General features: G+C 38.2%; 1 protein-coding gene across 2 annotated transcripts in view; it reads left to right on the top strand.

Moving 5' to 3' along the window:
- The window catches only part of BTBD8 (BTB domain containing 8), a 107,831-nt gene that overhangs the window by 14,772 nt on the left and 77,052 nt on the right, over nt 1–16,007 (top strand). The window contains exons 3-4 of one of the 2 annotated variants that reach the window (XM_035018041.1): nt 10,271–10,506; nt 15,297–15,414. In XM_035018041.1, the coding sequence (XP_034873932.1) occupies nt 10,271–10,506; nt 15,297–15,414 (354 nt within the window). Of the gene's footprint in view, nt 1–10,270; nt 10,507–15,296; nt 15,415–16,007 lie in introns of those variants that run through there. The other variant, XM_035018042.1, reaches the window with a different exon arrangement.

Here is a 16,007-nt window from a genome sequence, read left to right as displayed (position 1 = left end):
TGTTTAGATTTGTTCTGTGGCCTAACTTGTGATCTATACTGGAGAGTGCTGTGTTTGTACTTGAAGATAATGTGTATTCTACTGTTTTAGGATGGAATGTTCTGAATATATCTGTTAGATCCATCTGGTTCAATGTTTCCTTGTTGATTCTGTTTGAATGATCTGCCCATTGATGTAACTGGGGTATTGAAGTCCCTTATTATTATTGTATTACTATCGATTACTTCCTCTATGTTTATTATTATTGTGTTATATATTTGGGTGCTCCCATGTTGGGTGCATAAATATATACAATTGTTATATCTTCTTGTTGGATTGTTCCCTTTATGGTTATATAGTGTCCTTCTCTGTCTCTTGTTACAGTCTTGTTGTAAAGTCTATTTTGTCCAGTATAAGTTTGCTCCCCTGGCTTTCTTTTCACTTCCATATGCATGATGATTGTTTTTCCATCCCTTTACTTTCAATCTACATGTGTCTTTAGTATGACATGAGTCTCTTGTAGGCAGCATATAGATGGTTCCTGCTTTTTTATCTATTCTGTCACCCTATGTCTCCTGATTGGAGCATTTAGTCCATTTTCATTCAAAGTAACTATTGAAAGGTATGGACTTATTGCCATTTTGTTACTTCTTATGGTTGTTTTTGTAGTTCTTCTCTGTCCTTTCTTCTCTCTTCTCTCACAGTTTGCTGGCTTTCTTTAGTGATATACTTGGATTCCTTTCTCTTTATTTTTTGATATCTATTAGGTTACTGTTAGGCTTATATATGACATCTTACACATACAACAGTCTGTATTAAGTTGATGGTTCCTTAAGTTTGAACCCATTCTTAACTCCTTTTCCCCTACCCCTGCCACATTTTAGTTATATGGTATCATACTTTATATCCTATTTTGGGACTCCCTTGACTGATTTTAGTAGATAAACTTAATTTTACTGCTTTTGTACTTCTGACTTTTTTTTTTTTTAACAACTCTTTGTGGTCTTTTCTTTCCACAGAAGGAGTCCCCTTTAAAATGTTTATAGAGTTGGTTTAATGGTGATGAATTCCTTTAACTTTTGTTTGCCTAGGAACTCTTTATGTCTTCTCCAGTTGTCAATGATAGCCTTGCTGGATAGAGTATTCTTGGCTGCAGATTTTTTCCTATCAGCACATTGAATATATCATGCCATTTTCTTCTGGTTTGCAAAATTTATGCTGAAAAATCAACTGATAGCCTTATGGGGTTTTCCCCTTGTATGTAATTGTTTTCTTTTCTCTTGCTGCTTTTAAAATTCTTTATAACCACCTTTCATCCTTTTAATGACTGTGTGTCTTGGTGTGGACCTCCATGGTTTGATTTTGTTGGATGCTCTCTTTGCCTCCTGGATCTGGATTTCTGTTTCTTCCCCAGATTCAGTAAGTTTTCAGGCATTATTTGTCAGATAAATTTTCTGCTCCCTTTTCTGTCTCTTCTCCTTGGATCCCTATAATGCAAATGTTATTTTATTGGTAGTGTTGCTGGCTTCCCATAGTCTATTTTAATTTTTTTATTACTATTTTTCTCTCTCCTCTTTAGCTTGATTGCTTTCCATTACTCTGTCCTCCAGGTCGCTGATCCATTTTTTTGCTTCCTCTAGTCTACTATTTATTCTTTCTAGTATATTTTTAATTTTAGTTACTGAGTTCTTCATCTGTGATTGGTTCTTTTTCATATTTTCTATCTCTTTGTTGAGTGTCTCACTGAGGTCCTCCACTTTGTTCTCAAGTCCAGTGAGTATCTTCATGACCATTACTGTAAATTCTCTGTAGGACATATTATTTATCTCCATTTTGTTTAGCCCTCCTGCTGAGATTTTGCCCTGTTCTTTCATTTAGTACATAGTCCGCTGTCTCCTCATTTTATCTAACTTTCTGTATCTGTTTATATGTGTTAGGAAAGTCAGCTATCTCTCCTCCTCATGAAAGTAGTGGCCTTATGAAGAAGAGGTCCTATAGTGCCCTGTTGTTCTGTGTCCCCTGTTGACCAGAACCTGGCGCTTCAGAGGTATCTTTTATGTGTGGTTGTGTAACCTAGTGTTGCTGAATCACATTTGCCTTCAGTCTAGTTGTCTGCAATGGCTCTCTTTGCCTGTTGTGAGCAGGATTTGGTCCCTGTGTTGTTAGTGGGTCAGTCTGGGACTGCCTTGGGCTTGACTGAATCAGACCAGGCATTTGCCAGAGATGCAATGGCATGGAACTGCAGGGGTTTTCCCTGTGTTGTCTTCTCAGAAGCTTTCATTGGTGGGTGGGGCCTGCAGTCAGACCTGATGTCTGTCCCCAGCCCACTGCTGGGGCTGCATTTGGACTGGTGTGTGTTGTTAATTTCCCCTCTCCCCCAGGGCAGGAGTCACACTGAAGTGTTGATGGCTCCTGTCAGGGTTGCTTGACACTGCCAGGCTTATGGCACTGCTTTGGATGGGCTTCAGCCAAGGATGTATTCGATGGGGCAGGTCTGCAGCAGAATGCGGGATGGGCTGTGAGGAGCCAGTAGGTCTCTGTCAGTCAGTTGTGGGTCAGGGTCTGCAGCCCCTGGGGGAAAGTCCTGCTTAGGCTCTGAAGGAGAGGGCATTTCTGCAGCAGAATGGGGGTGTGAAGCATGCTTTAGCATGTAGGTGGAGAGTGTACATGCTCTGCTTGTTCCCGTAGGTGCTTGTGTATCTAGGCTTTGGTGTTGGAGAGGGAAATGGTGCTTAGCAGCTGTTTTGTTCTTGGAGAAGTTCCCTAAGTTCCCTGCCCCTCCAGCACACACTCTGAGATTCGTAAATAAATCCCCTTCCCATATCCCTAGGCGTTCAAACTGCTGCTTCTATGCTGTATTTCTTCTGGCTCTTTGTTGTGCTCTCTCTTTAAAGGAGGGGACTCCTGGCTCTCCCAGAGTTCTGCCTGCTGATTTTTAAAGTTCCAGGTGTTAAGCCCTACTGATTGTTAAGTCCATGTGGTTTTCAAAGCCAAATGTTATGGGGATTCATCTTTCCTATGTGGTTCTCCCCAGGCTGGTGTCTGATCCTCTTTACGCCCATGGTAGCCCTCCCTCCCACAGACAGTCCCAAGGGTCGTTGTCTCCTGACAGCATCTCCGCCCTTTCTGCCCTTTTTGATGTGGCCTCTTCTCTACATTTAGCTGTGGAGAGTCTGTTCTGCCCATCTTCACTTCGTTTTCTAGGTTATTTACACAGATGTGGGTGTTATCTAGTTGTATCCATGGGAGAAGGGTGCTTAAGATCCTCCCACTCCACCATCTTCCCCAGAAGTCAGTCCTCCTCATTTCTCAAAAAAATTCTTGTCAATTTCTCTTGTAATGTAATTCATGGTAATTAAAATTGCAACATATGTTTCCAATACCATGGCCTCTTGGTTCCTTTAGTTCTTGTCTTCCAGTGATCTTGTTCTGCACACTACCTCACTACCATGTCAAATCCTAAATCATGTCAATAACAATAAACTGCAATCCTCCATAATCTTTTTTTTTTTTTAAGATTTTATTTATTTATTTGAAAGAGAGAGAATGAGAGACAGCATGAGAGGGAGGAGGGTCAGAGGGAGAAGCAGACTCCCCGCCGAGCAGGGAGCCTGATGCGGGACTCGATCCCGGGACTCCAGGATCATGACCTGAGCCGAAGGCAGTCGCTTAACCAACTGAGCCACCCAGGCGCCCCAGTCCTCCATAATCTTGATTCCAGACATTTCAACCTCTAACTTCTTCCCATCTCTCTACCTTACTCCTTTAAAACTCCTGAATCTAATAATTTATTGACTCCCATCAGGACCTGCAATGACTCTTACCGGTTTTATTGTCTCTTATCCTCTTATGTCCTTGTTTCTATCCTTAGTTTAAATTTTTTTTGTCTATCATAATATCACTTCCTTTACATACAGCCTCTTTTCCTTTGTCCCCTCTGAATTTGCCTTGTATGTATGTCAAAACCCCAAACCTTAAATCCAGTTCTTTGATTCCTCCACTCCTGCATTCAGACAATTAAATGGCAGGAGAAAAACACATGGTATTTGGTCTCACTTTAAATCATGGCCATGAACCTCAAGTAGGTACTTAGTGCTGACTGTATGCAGTTATATGATATTTCCCTAGTCCTATTTGCTCTCCTTCTCTCCTAGATTATTTCATACCTCCTTTTTTTTGAACCCTCACCTGTTCTTCCCCCATCTTCATTCTCACTTGATGACCTTTCTTTATATTTCACAGAGAAAAATCAAAGCAATTAGAACTTTCACAAACTGTTCCAACATCTATTCATTTAGTTGCATTTACACCGTATGCTTTGTCTTTTCCCCTGTTACTGTTGATGAACTGTCAGTGCTTCTAAAACCATTCCCTCCACTAAAACCATTTTCACCCTCTTCTCCTATTGAGGGACATTTCTCCAGCAGTTTTCACTTTCCCAAAAGAAGTTTCTTTTCTTTTCTTTTGGATCTTCTCATTGGTATATAAACATGGTATTTTATTCCCACTTTAAAAGTAACAGAAGCCTTTCCTGACCTCATTTCACTTCCAACTAATACTCTACCAGCTGGTACTCTAATGCTCTGCACCCTTTTACGTTAAAGCTCAAGAGTTATCTATTACACTGCCTCCAGTTCCTCTCCTATTCTCAGTCTTTTAAAAAACTGAGATAGAATTCACACACCTTAAAAGTCACCCTTCTAAACTGTATAATTCAGTCATCTTAGTATATTTACAGTGTTTTGCAACCACCAGTCTCCAATTCCAGAATATTTTCACCATCCTAAAAAGAAATTCTGTGCCCCCAGCAGTCACTTCCCACTCTCTCTTCCCCCAGTTCCTGGCAACCAATAATCTACTTTCTGTCTTTATGGTTTTGCCTATTCTGGGCATTTCATATAAGTAGAATCATATAGTACATGTCCTTTTATGTCCTGCTTTTTAAACTTAGTGTGATATTTTCAAGGTTCATTGATGTTGTGGTGTTTATCAGTTCTTCATTTGTTTTCATGGCTGAATATTTCATTGTATGGTGGATAAAGAGTCATCACGACCATACTCAGGTTTGATGATTTGCTAGGACTCATAGGACTCAGCATATAGTCATATTCTGGGCTGTGATTTACAACAAAAGAAATAAAGAGAAAAGGAATATGGAGTGAAGTCCGCAGGAAACTAGGCACAAACTTCCAAGAGTCTTCTCCCAGTGGAGTCACACAGGATATGCTTAATTCCCCTAGTAATGAGTTTTGACAACACTTCTGAAATGTTGTCAACCAGGGGAGCTCATTAGAGGCTCAGTGCCCAGGGTTTTTACTAGGTGTTTGTCATGTAGGCATCCTGTGTCTATTGTGCATCCATATTCCAGACTCCTGGAAGGAAAGCAGGTGTTAAGCATAAACCATATTATTCGTATAAATGGTTTAGGCACAACGAGCCACACTTGTCATTTATAGAATGCCAGGAACACTCCTGAAATCATGTCCCCAGATACCAGCCAAGGGCCAACCTTATAATTAAATCTTAAAAGATAGTGTCAGGACTGCTATATTAAATCTCTTCTGTACATATGGATATACCATATCCATTCATTGGTTGATAGACATTTGGGTGTTTTGACTTTTTGGCTGTTATGAATAATTCTACTATGAACATTCATGTACTGATTTTTATGTGAACATATGTTTTCATTTCTCTTGTGTTATATACCTAGAAGTGAAATTGCTGAGTCATATGGTAAACTTTTGAGGAAATGCCAGGCTCTTTTCCAAAGAGGCTACACCATTTTACATTCCTACCAACATGTATGAAGATTCCAATTTCTCTACATTCTTGACAACACTTGTTATTATCTGTCATTTTGATTATAGTCACTATAGTGGGTGTGAAGTGGTATCTCATTGTGATATTGATTTGTATTTCTCTGGTGGCTATTGATGTTGAATATCTTTTTGTGTGCATATTGGCTATTATATATCTTCTTTGGAAAACTATAGAGTTTCTTTGCCCATTTTAAGTTGGGTCATTTGTCTTTATATTATTGAGATGTATTGTTTATATTTTGAAATTCTTTATTTGATATTCTGTACATAGTCTCTATATATGAATTTTATTCTGGGGCACCTAGGTGGCTCAGTGGGTTAAGTGTCTGCCTTTGGTTCAGGTCGTGATCCCAGGGTCCTGGGATTGAGCCCTGCACTGGCCTCCCTGCTCCATGGGGAGTCTGCTTCTCTCTCTACCTCTCCCCCTGCTCGTGTTCTCTCTCATGTGCATGCATGCGCATGCTCTCTCTCTCAAATAAAATCTTTTTCAAAAAAGAATTTTATTCTATAGGAAAGGATTTTAAAATTCTTTATATGTTCTAGATACAAGTCTCTTATCAGGTATGTGATTTGCAAACTCTTTCTCCCATTCTGTGAATTGTCTTTTAACTTTCTTCATTGTGTCTTTGAAAGTACAAAAGTTTATAATTTCTATGATTTTCACTTTATTTCTTTTTTGTTGTTGTTACTTGTACTTTTGGTGTTCTGTGTAAAAAACCATTGCCTAATCCAAGGTCATGAAGACTTATACCCATGTATACTTTTTTAGTTCTTACATTTAGATCTTTCACCTATTCTGAATTAATTTTTGTATATAATTGTGAGGCTAGTATCCAGCTTTGTTCTTTCATATTTGGATATCCACTTATCTCAGCACCATCTTTTGAAGAGACTATTCTTTTCCTGTTGGATTGTCTGGACACCTCTAAAGGAAAAACATTTTACTGTGTGTCTCCTTTACTTTTTTTTTTATTAGGTTATGTTAATCACCATACATTACATCATTAGTTTTTGATGTAGTGTTCCATGATGCATTGTTTGTGTATAACACCCAGTGCTCCATTCAGTACGTGCCCTCTTTAATACCCATCACCAGGCTAGCCCATCCCCCCATCCCCCTTCCCTCTAGAACCCTCACTTTGTTTCTCAGAGTCCATAGTCTCTCATGGTTTCTCTCCCCCTCCGATTTTCCCCCCTTCATTTTTCCCTTCCTACTATCTTCTTTTTTTTAAAACATATAATATATTATTTGTTTCAGAGGTACAGGTCTGTGATTCATCAGTCTTAACACAATTCACAGCGCTCACCATAGCACATACCCTCCCCAATGTCTCCTTTACTTTTAATACTGTACTCATAGAATAATTCATTTCTGACCCTTCTGGTCACCAAATGTGTGGGAGTTTTCCCCCACATCAAACAGTTCTGAGATTCTCCAGATACCAGCTGGGGGTCCTACCCATTTAATTCAATTCTGACACTACCTGGAGATATTATTAGATCCCACAGGTTAAGGGTTTAGTCCCATGAGACTGTCCCAAACCCTTTTCACATGCAGTTGCAAGTCTGGGTTGTTCCCTGTGCTTCTGACCAACGAGCTATGAATTGAAGGGTCCCATGACTCCTTTCTCAAGTTCAATTAATTTGCTAGAACACAGAACTCACAGAACTCAGGAAAGGATTTTACTTACTAGATTGCCAATTTACTATAAAAGGATGTAACTTAAGAACAGCCAGATGAAAGAGGTGGAAAGGGCGAGTATGTGGGAAGGGGTGTGGAGTTCCCATGCCCTCTCTGGGTGCACCACTCTCCCAGCTCCTCCATGTATTCACCAACCCAGAGGCTCACTGAATCCCATCTTTTAGGGTCTTTATGGAGGCTTTATTACTTAGGCATGATGGATGAAATCATTAGCCATTGATGATTAATTCAAACTCTCTTGCCAAGCAGCCCCATCCTTGGGGGCTTTCCAAATGTCACCTAGCTCATTAATGTAAACTCTGCTGTGGTTCAAAGGGCTTGTTATGAATAAGAAGAGCCATCCATTCCACTTCTATCGCCCTGGAGCTATTTCAGGAGTTGGGAACAAAGCTAAGCATTATAGCAAAAATGTCCCTATGACTCTTGCATAGGAAATTACAAGGGTTTTAGGAGATATGTGCCAGGAACAGTGGGCAAAAGCCAAATATATATTTCATGTTATAAATCACAATATCACCACACTGTTGTCAAAAGTTAGTTGCCCATATATGTAGTTCTATGCACTCAGTTCTGTTCTGCTGATCTATATGTTTATCCTCATGCCAGTACCACACAGTGCAGATGACCGTAGCTTTGTAGGAAGCTTAGAATTTGGGAAGTATGAATCTTCCATCTTTGTTCTTTGTCAAGATTGTTTTGACTGTTCTGGGTCCCTTGCATTTTTTTTTTTAAAGATTTTATTTATTCATTTGAGACAGAGATACAGAGAGAAAGAGAGAGAGCAGTCAAAGGGGGAGAGGCAGAGGCAGAGGGAGAGGGAGAAGCAGGCTCCCCGCTGAGCCAGGAGCCTGATGCAAGGCTTGATCCCAGGACACGGATCATGACCTGAGCTGAAGGCAGACGCTTAACCATCTGAGCCACCCAGGCGCCCCTAGGTCCCTTGCATTTCTATTTGAATTTGAGGACTGACTTTTCCATTTCTGCAGAAAAGTAGTTGAATTTTGATAGATACTGCATTGAATAGAATCTGTAGAGCAATTCAGAGAGTATTGCCTTCTTAATCTTAAATCATCTAGAATGTGTTTCCCTTTATATAATTGCTTGCAGCATTGTTTTATAGCTTTGAATGTATAAGTGTTATGCTTTTTTTGTGAAATATATTCTTAAGTATTTTTTTGATGTTATTGTAAATGGTACTATTTTCTAATTTCCTTTTAGACTGTTGATTTCTAGTATTTAGAAATATAATTGATTTTTGCATATTGATCTTGTATCCTGCAACCTTGTAGAACTTGTTTAACAAATAGGTTTTGGGGTGGGTTTCCAAGGATTTCTATATACAAGTTTGTCATTTGTAAATAGAGATAGCTTTAGTTATTCCTTTCCAATTCAGATGCCTTTTATTTCTTTTTCTTGCCTAATCCCCTGGCTAGAGCCTCCAGTTAAATGTTGAATAGAAGTAATGAGAACAGGCAGGCATCCTTTCTGATCTTAGAAGGAAAGTTTTCAGTCTTGTACCATTAAATATGATGTTAGCTGTGGGTTTTTCATAGATGTTCTTAATCAGGTTGAGGACATTCCTTCTATTCCAAGTTTTTTGAGTGTTTCATCATGACAGGGTGTTGGATTTTGTCAAATGCTTTTTCTGCATCTATTGAGGTGATCATGTGGTTTTTGTCCTGTTGATATGGTGTCTTAGTCCTACTAAGAGGACTAAATTTAAAAGGTTTTATGATGTCTTTGGGCTGCTCTAAAAAAATACTACAGACTGGATGGCTTATAAACAACAAAAATTTATTTCTCACAGTTCTGGAGTGTGGAAGTCCAAGACCAGAGTGCCAGCATGGTAGGATTCTGTCTGGTGAAGACCCTATTCCGGGTTGTAGATGCTGACTTCTCACTGTGCCCTCACATGGTGGAAGGAGGTGAGGGATCTTTTTGGAGCCTCTTTTATAAGGGCACTAATCCCATTCATGAGGGCTCCACCTAAGTAACCTCTCAAAGGCCTCACCTCCTACCTTATATCACACTGGGCTTTAGGTTTCAACATACAAATTTTGAGGGTCTACAAACATTCAGACAATAGCATGTGATGTATAACATTGATTTTCATTTGTTTAGCTACCCTTGAATTCCTGAGATAAACCCCAGTTGGTCATGGTTTATAATCCTTTTATATGTTGCTAGATTCAGTTTGCTATTACTTTGCTAAGGAATTTTTTTTTCAACTATATTAATAAGAAATATTAGTCTATGGTTTTCTTTTCTTATGGTGTCTTTGTCTGCTTTTGTATCAGGATAGTAATGGCCTCAGAATGTGTTAAGAAGTGTTCTGTTTTCTATTTTTTGGAAAAGTTTGTGAAGGATTGGTGTCATTTCTTTAAACATTTGGTAGGTTCACCAGTGAAGCCACCTGTCCTGGATTTATGTTGTAGGAAGTTTTTGATTACTAATTCAATCTCTGTAGTTGGTATAGGTCTGCTCAGATACTGTTTCTTCTTAAGTCAGGTGGTAGTGTATGTCATTCTAAGAATTGTCCATTTTATCTAGGTTATCTAGTTTGATGGCATTGTATATTCCTTTCTAACATTAAAATATTTCATAGACTACTTTTAAAACTTTCTGCTATTTGAGATCTTTTTCCAGTTAGTCCAGATAAAAATGGTTTTAAAATTATATAGTTGTATTATATGAAAGTAGCACTTGGGAAACTAGCTTTTAAGAATCACCAACATTATTTTCATTATTATTTTACATTTTCTTTTAGAATTGTATATTCATCAAACAGAAGCCTAAAAAACTATGAAGAGGAAATTCTTAGGAAAAAGATAGTAGAGAGGGGAGTACCACAAAAGAGATATGACTTCAGCTTTGGAAAGTGCACCAACAATGATGGAAGATCATCTGTAGAGTTCTTAGATAAAAAGTCATCTCCTTGTTCTCTTCTGAAGCATGAAGTTCCAGAGGATATCAGTGATGGAGAGGACAATTTAATTTCCACTGGTGAGGCTTTTTTTAGTGGATTTTTATACATTTTAATGCCATGAAAGTAACTATATTCTGATACATTGGAGAAAAACGTACTTCAAAAATCAACTCTACTGATTTCTTTCTTATAGGTAAATGAAATAAAAGTAATTGAAAGTAAATGTAATAAAAGTAAGTGAAAGCAAATTTTTTATGGGTAAGTGAAAGTAATACTATAGTCAACTCCTAGTTTTCCCAAGCAATTGGAGATGGGGTTATTATGAATAAATTCACAGTTCTCCTCTTAAGCCTCCACATGTCATCATCCTTATTCTGATCCACACCAATAGAAGCTTTAGCAGACTATAGATTCAGTTCTGTTATAACACAATATATGTATTACTTAAAAAAACATGCAGCATAAAAATCATTATATTTTGTCATGACACAAAAAAATTACAATTTTGTTGTGACACATTTTAAAAAGATAGAAATCTAATAAAAATGGTATGATTTTACACGTTAAGTTGTTAAGAAATACCTAAATACTACAATAAATATGGTAATTGACCTTGAAAAAGAACTTAAATTTGTTTGTGGAAGTGGGTGTCAGAAAGGTTGCAGCTTGTGAACTATTGTGAATTGGCAGAAGGAGGATGTTAAGGACATAGGAGTAAGTATAGATAGATGTAAGTATAGATGATACAGAGATACAGTAATGGTAGATATTCTAACAGGAAACTTGAGATCTCTGGTCTATTTATTATTTACAGAGCATCTTAGTGCAAGTTCCCAACCTCCAGTCCCCGCAAGGTTCAGTGGTGAGGGCCTGATGTTACCCTGCATGTAGAGTGGGATTGCACCATAAGAGAGGAACACCAAAATTAGGAGACTTTCATAGGCTGCTGGCAGATCTGATAGAGATAGAGAGAGGGAAATAGAGTAGGAGGGAGGGGTCTTTACTTTGGAAGGTAAATAAATCTTCCCTGGTGAAGAGAGAGGAAAGTAGCTTCACCACCCTGGAGTATAGGGAAATGGTTTTGAGGGGAAGAAAATCTGTAAATATTTCTGGAACCTCACAGTATCTCTAGCCTCCAAGGCATGTTTGTTCTTTAATCATTCTTTGTCCAGATTTTCCAGCGCTCTGCCCAGAAAAGTATGCTCTGCCTCAGACCATACAGAAACACAAAATATTCATTGAAAATGGTCTTCCAACAGTTGGTTATCTGCAATCAGATGGAAATTTGTAACACCAGATATGGAGGATGTAGGTCATAACATATGCAGTGAACTGAGGTATCTGGTAGATGTTTAAGGTGTTTGTGTATGTTTTATGTATTCTTATATGGTTCCGTTCAGGTGGGTGCAGTTTTTTTTGCAGTGACCTAGTATTTCTTGTGAATGAGCTGCAAGGAAGTGAAATGCACGTAAGCAAATGAAAATTTCACATCATGTTCAAATTGTTCCCTAATATATCAGTTGTGTTAGATCAAACTGATATTTTAAAAACAAGCATTGTAGCAGAATTGAATGTATATGAAAGTATGTTAACTGAAAGATTTTATTATTGATATTTAGTACAACAATAATAATAACCAAACTGACTTAAGCCCACTTAGAATCCTTGTATGTACGTTAACAGTATCTAACTATGGTGAATGAATGAATGGATGTCTCTTCTAAGCTTTGAGGTTGATCCATTCGTATAGTTTATCTCATTTGGTCTCAGATAACTCTAAGAAGTAAGTGGCTGTAGGCTGATTTTTACAGATGAGAACTCATATAAGTATAAGGGACTTTCTCAAGGCCACACAGATATAGCAGCTGGCCAAGCTGATATTTAGTACCCATTTTTCCTGTCTCTCATCTAGAGTTCTGCCACAGTCCCACAGTAGCCCATTAAAGTGGCCAAACACATTGCGAATGTAAGTGAAAAGAGCTCATTTACCCCTCAACCCCCTGTCTTTGAACTACTTTCTCCATTCCTCCATGGAAACCCCCATGTTTACCAGTTTATCAGATACTTGTTGTCCGATTCTTACTAACTTCTTTGCAAGCTTTCCTACTGTCAATGTCACCTTCCTTGAAACTTGCTGTGTTCTATGACCCTGTGCTCCCCAATGATACATAACCCCCTAGAGGGCAAACACATATGGAATGATTCTGTACTCCAGGCACAAGGGATACAAAGTGAATGGCGTTTACATCCATCAGGTCCTACACACAACAGGAAGTTAGCGCCTTATTTAAGTAATCTCTACACCCAACATTGGGCTTGGACTCATAACCCTAAAATCAAGAGTCTCATGCTTCTCCAACTGAGCCAGCCAGGTGCCCCTCTCTTAAATATTTTAAATACTTCTCTTCTTTATCCTCCTACCATTTCTTAATTTCAAGTCTTTGCAATTTTTCTTGAGCATCTGTACCCCAGCTAGTTGCCAGGCCTCTCATTGTGCCACCCTCCATTTATACTGTGTAGAACAATATTTGTTAACTGCAGGTCTGATCATGGCAATCCCCTTATTAAAATTCAGTTGTTTCCCATAGCCTTAATATAAATCCCAGGTTCCTTCCAGTGACATAAGGAAATTTGTGAACTGGCTCTTGCCTAGAACTCTGCTGCTTCTTCTCTTCACAACGCCCTCCCACCCTTTGAGCTCTAGTCTTACTGAATTACTTGGTGTTTCCCCCAAAGAACTGTATTCTTGCACTTGCTGTTTCTTCCTGGAATGCCATTCTAATTATCACATATTTTTTAAAGATTTTATTTTTAAGTAATCTCTACACTCAGCATGGGGCTTGAACTCACAACCCTGAGATCAAGAATCACATGCTCTGCTGACTGAGCCAGCCAGGCGCCCCCTAATTATCACATTTTTAAATGGAATATTGATTTTGCATTAGGTTTTGAATGTTTAAGAGTGAACAAAACAGATAGAGTTCCTGTTGTGCAGTCTAGGAGGAGATATAGTCAGATGGATTATGCACAGAGTGTGATGAGGACACAGATAAGGCACATTTTACCTGGACTTAGCATCCAGAGAAAGCTACATGAAGGGAGTGATGTCTGAGTTGAATCTCAGGGGAAAAAGCAGGAGTTAACCAGGCAAAAAGAATTTAGGGGAGAAGTATTCCAGGCAAAGGAAACAACATGCTTAGAGGCAGAGAGAGCTCAGGCACATAGCAAATTTTAAAGACTGGAAATAGTTTATTGTGGGACTAGGGTGGAGTAGGGGATAAGAATGGTTACAGTGAGAGATGAGTCTGGAGATATAAGCAGAAGCCAGATTATTGAAAGCCTTATATAAAGGATGACCTTATTTCTTATTGTCCAAATTGGGATACTTTTGAAAGAGTAAAAAGTGCAGAATTATTATTGTGGTCAATAATTATTCTGGGGCAACAGGCATTAACTGGGACTGTCCCAGGCAAACCAAGACATGTGGTCACCTTCCTTATAAGCCATTTTGGAGAGTTTGGGTGGTACTATTTGGCAGGCTTCTGGAGTATAAGCAGAACAAGATTAGGGTAAAGTGGAATGAAGACTTGAGCTTGAGGAGCATTGAGTTTGGGATTTCTCTGACTGTGGGTTTTTTTCTTTGACCACTTCTGACACCAAAATATGTGTGTGTTTTTTCCCCCTACACCAACTAATTCTCCAATATCAATTGAGTATCCAGCAATTCAATTCTGACACTAAGGTTTATCCTGTTATGCAAGGTAATAGTCATATGCTCAGTCTTCCCCCTGTCATCCTGCCCTGGACAGCTGTGGCCCTCCAGGCTCTGAGAGCTCAGGCTAGTCCCCAACCACCTGCATAGTGAGGAGCTGGATGTCGTGGGGCCTGGTAAATCATTGTAAGACTGGCTTTTACTATTTAAAAAAATGGAGAGAGCCATATGGTTTTGAACTGAGACGGCTCATGATTTGGATTACATTTTTAAAACATGCCTCTGTTGGGCTCAAGAGTGGTAGATGTGTTGGGAAGTTATTGCAGAGATCTAGGTGCAAGATGATAGTGGCTTAGACTGGAGTGGTAGCCATGGAGATACTGAGTCGTGGTTGGATTCTGGATCTCTCTTGATATCAGAGCCAATGATGACATTGTGGTTTATAAATATATAAATTTATAAATTTGTAAATTTGGTTGGTGGGAATCTGTCCCCAGTGACGGATTCTCACCAGATGTATTGACTAAAGTTTCTGGACTGACAAAGCTATGATACACAGTGTAGTAATTTTTAAAATATAAACATGTTTTATATTTCACTTCTCACTTTCTGAATGATGAAACTTTTGAAGTAGAGAATCTTTTAAAAATATTTATTTTCTTTATTTTTCTATACTGTATATAGTACTAAACTCCTAGTAAGTGCACCATAAATCCCATTGATTTTAGTTGAATATATATTGGCTCAAATGTCATTTTCATTTTCACCAAAAACTCATGAACAGGAATAGGAAGGTAATGAAAAAGGGTATCAAAATTGGAAAATTTTCTGAGTTCCTATGTCGGATATTCATTCAGTGGCTTCAATTTTGGTGTATAATTTTGTGATAATATTACCTATATTTAACTATAAATCTGTATTCAAAGGTATATTTATATTTAAATTAACTTGAAATTTATTTTTCAAAGCAAGATAGAGATGATTTTAAAATTGTTTTATTTTGAATTTACTAGTTAAATATTGTAGTTACTATTGCTCTCTCTTAGTAGCTAATCAAGATAACTGTGGAAAAACCTTTAGTAATATTAAAACACAAAATTTTTGGATATTTATAATAAAGAAACTATTTTTTAGTTTTGTTTTTCTCTTTTAAAGATAATTGTGACTTGGATCCTGCATCTGAATTAGGAGAAGATTTATTGAAACTTTACGTGAAACATTATTGCCCAGATATTGATATTTATGTTGATGGAAAAAGTTTTAAAGCTCACAGGTAAATAGGCACTTGACTGATTTGGTGTCTTGGTTGTGCAAGTAAAGTTTAAAAGCGTGGCTGTCTCTTCCTAGCACAGTGGTTTTCAAGCTCTGATTCACAAAAGTCACAGGGGTTTCATGGTGATGCCTCAGGGGACCCGTGACAGGGGAAGGGGTTGGACATCAGGCAGGGTTTTCTGCCTGCAGGTTCAGCCAGGCTCACATGTCCCCTTCCAGACATGTGCACATGTTTCAACCAGAGCAGATCTCTGCTTTGTATTGGGTGTGAACCTAAGATTTCATTAGAAGAAAATATTCTGTTGCTAAAATAGGTTTGAAAGCCACTATCACAGAAAATATAATTAAATGCAGTTTTTAATTTCACGGGCATTATAGTATTGAAAATGATTATTTCTACATGAATGACATGTATTTTCTCTAGTTGCATTTTGGCTCAAAGTCTTTGATTCAGAATAGATATTCTTATGAATAGCATTGATTAGAAGGCTTAATATTTCAATGTACTTTTTAAAAACCATTATTATGCTTTAGAATTGGGTTGCTTAGACATTCTAGGCTTTTAGATTTCAAATTAAAGCCTGTTCTTTTTTG

This window comes from Mirounga leonina, unplaced genomic scaffold, assembly GCF_011800145.1.
Source record: "Mirounga leonina isolate KUSES-001 unplaced genomic scaffold, KU_Mleo_1.0 Mir_173, whole genome shotgun sequence".
Lineage (NCBI taxonomy): Eukaryota > Metazoa > Chordata > Mammalia > Carnivora > Phocidae > Mirounga > Mirounga leonina.
The sequence above is the reverse complement of the archived record's forward strand: the minus strand, read 5'-3'. Positions and strand labels throughout refer to the sequence as shown.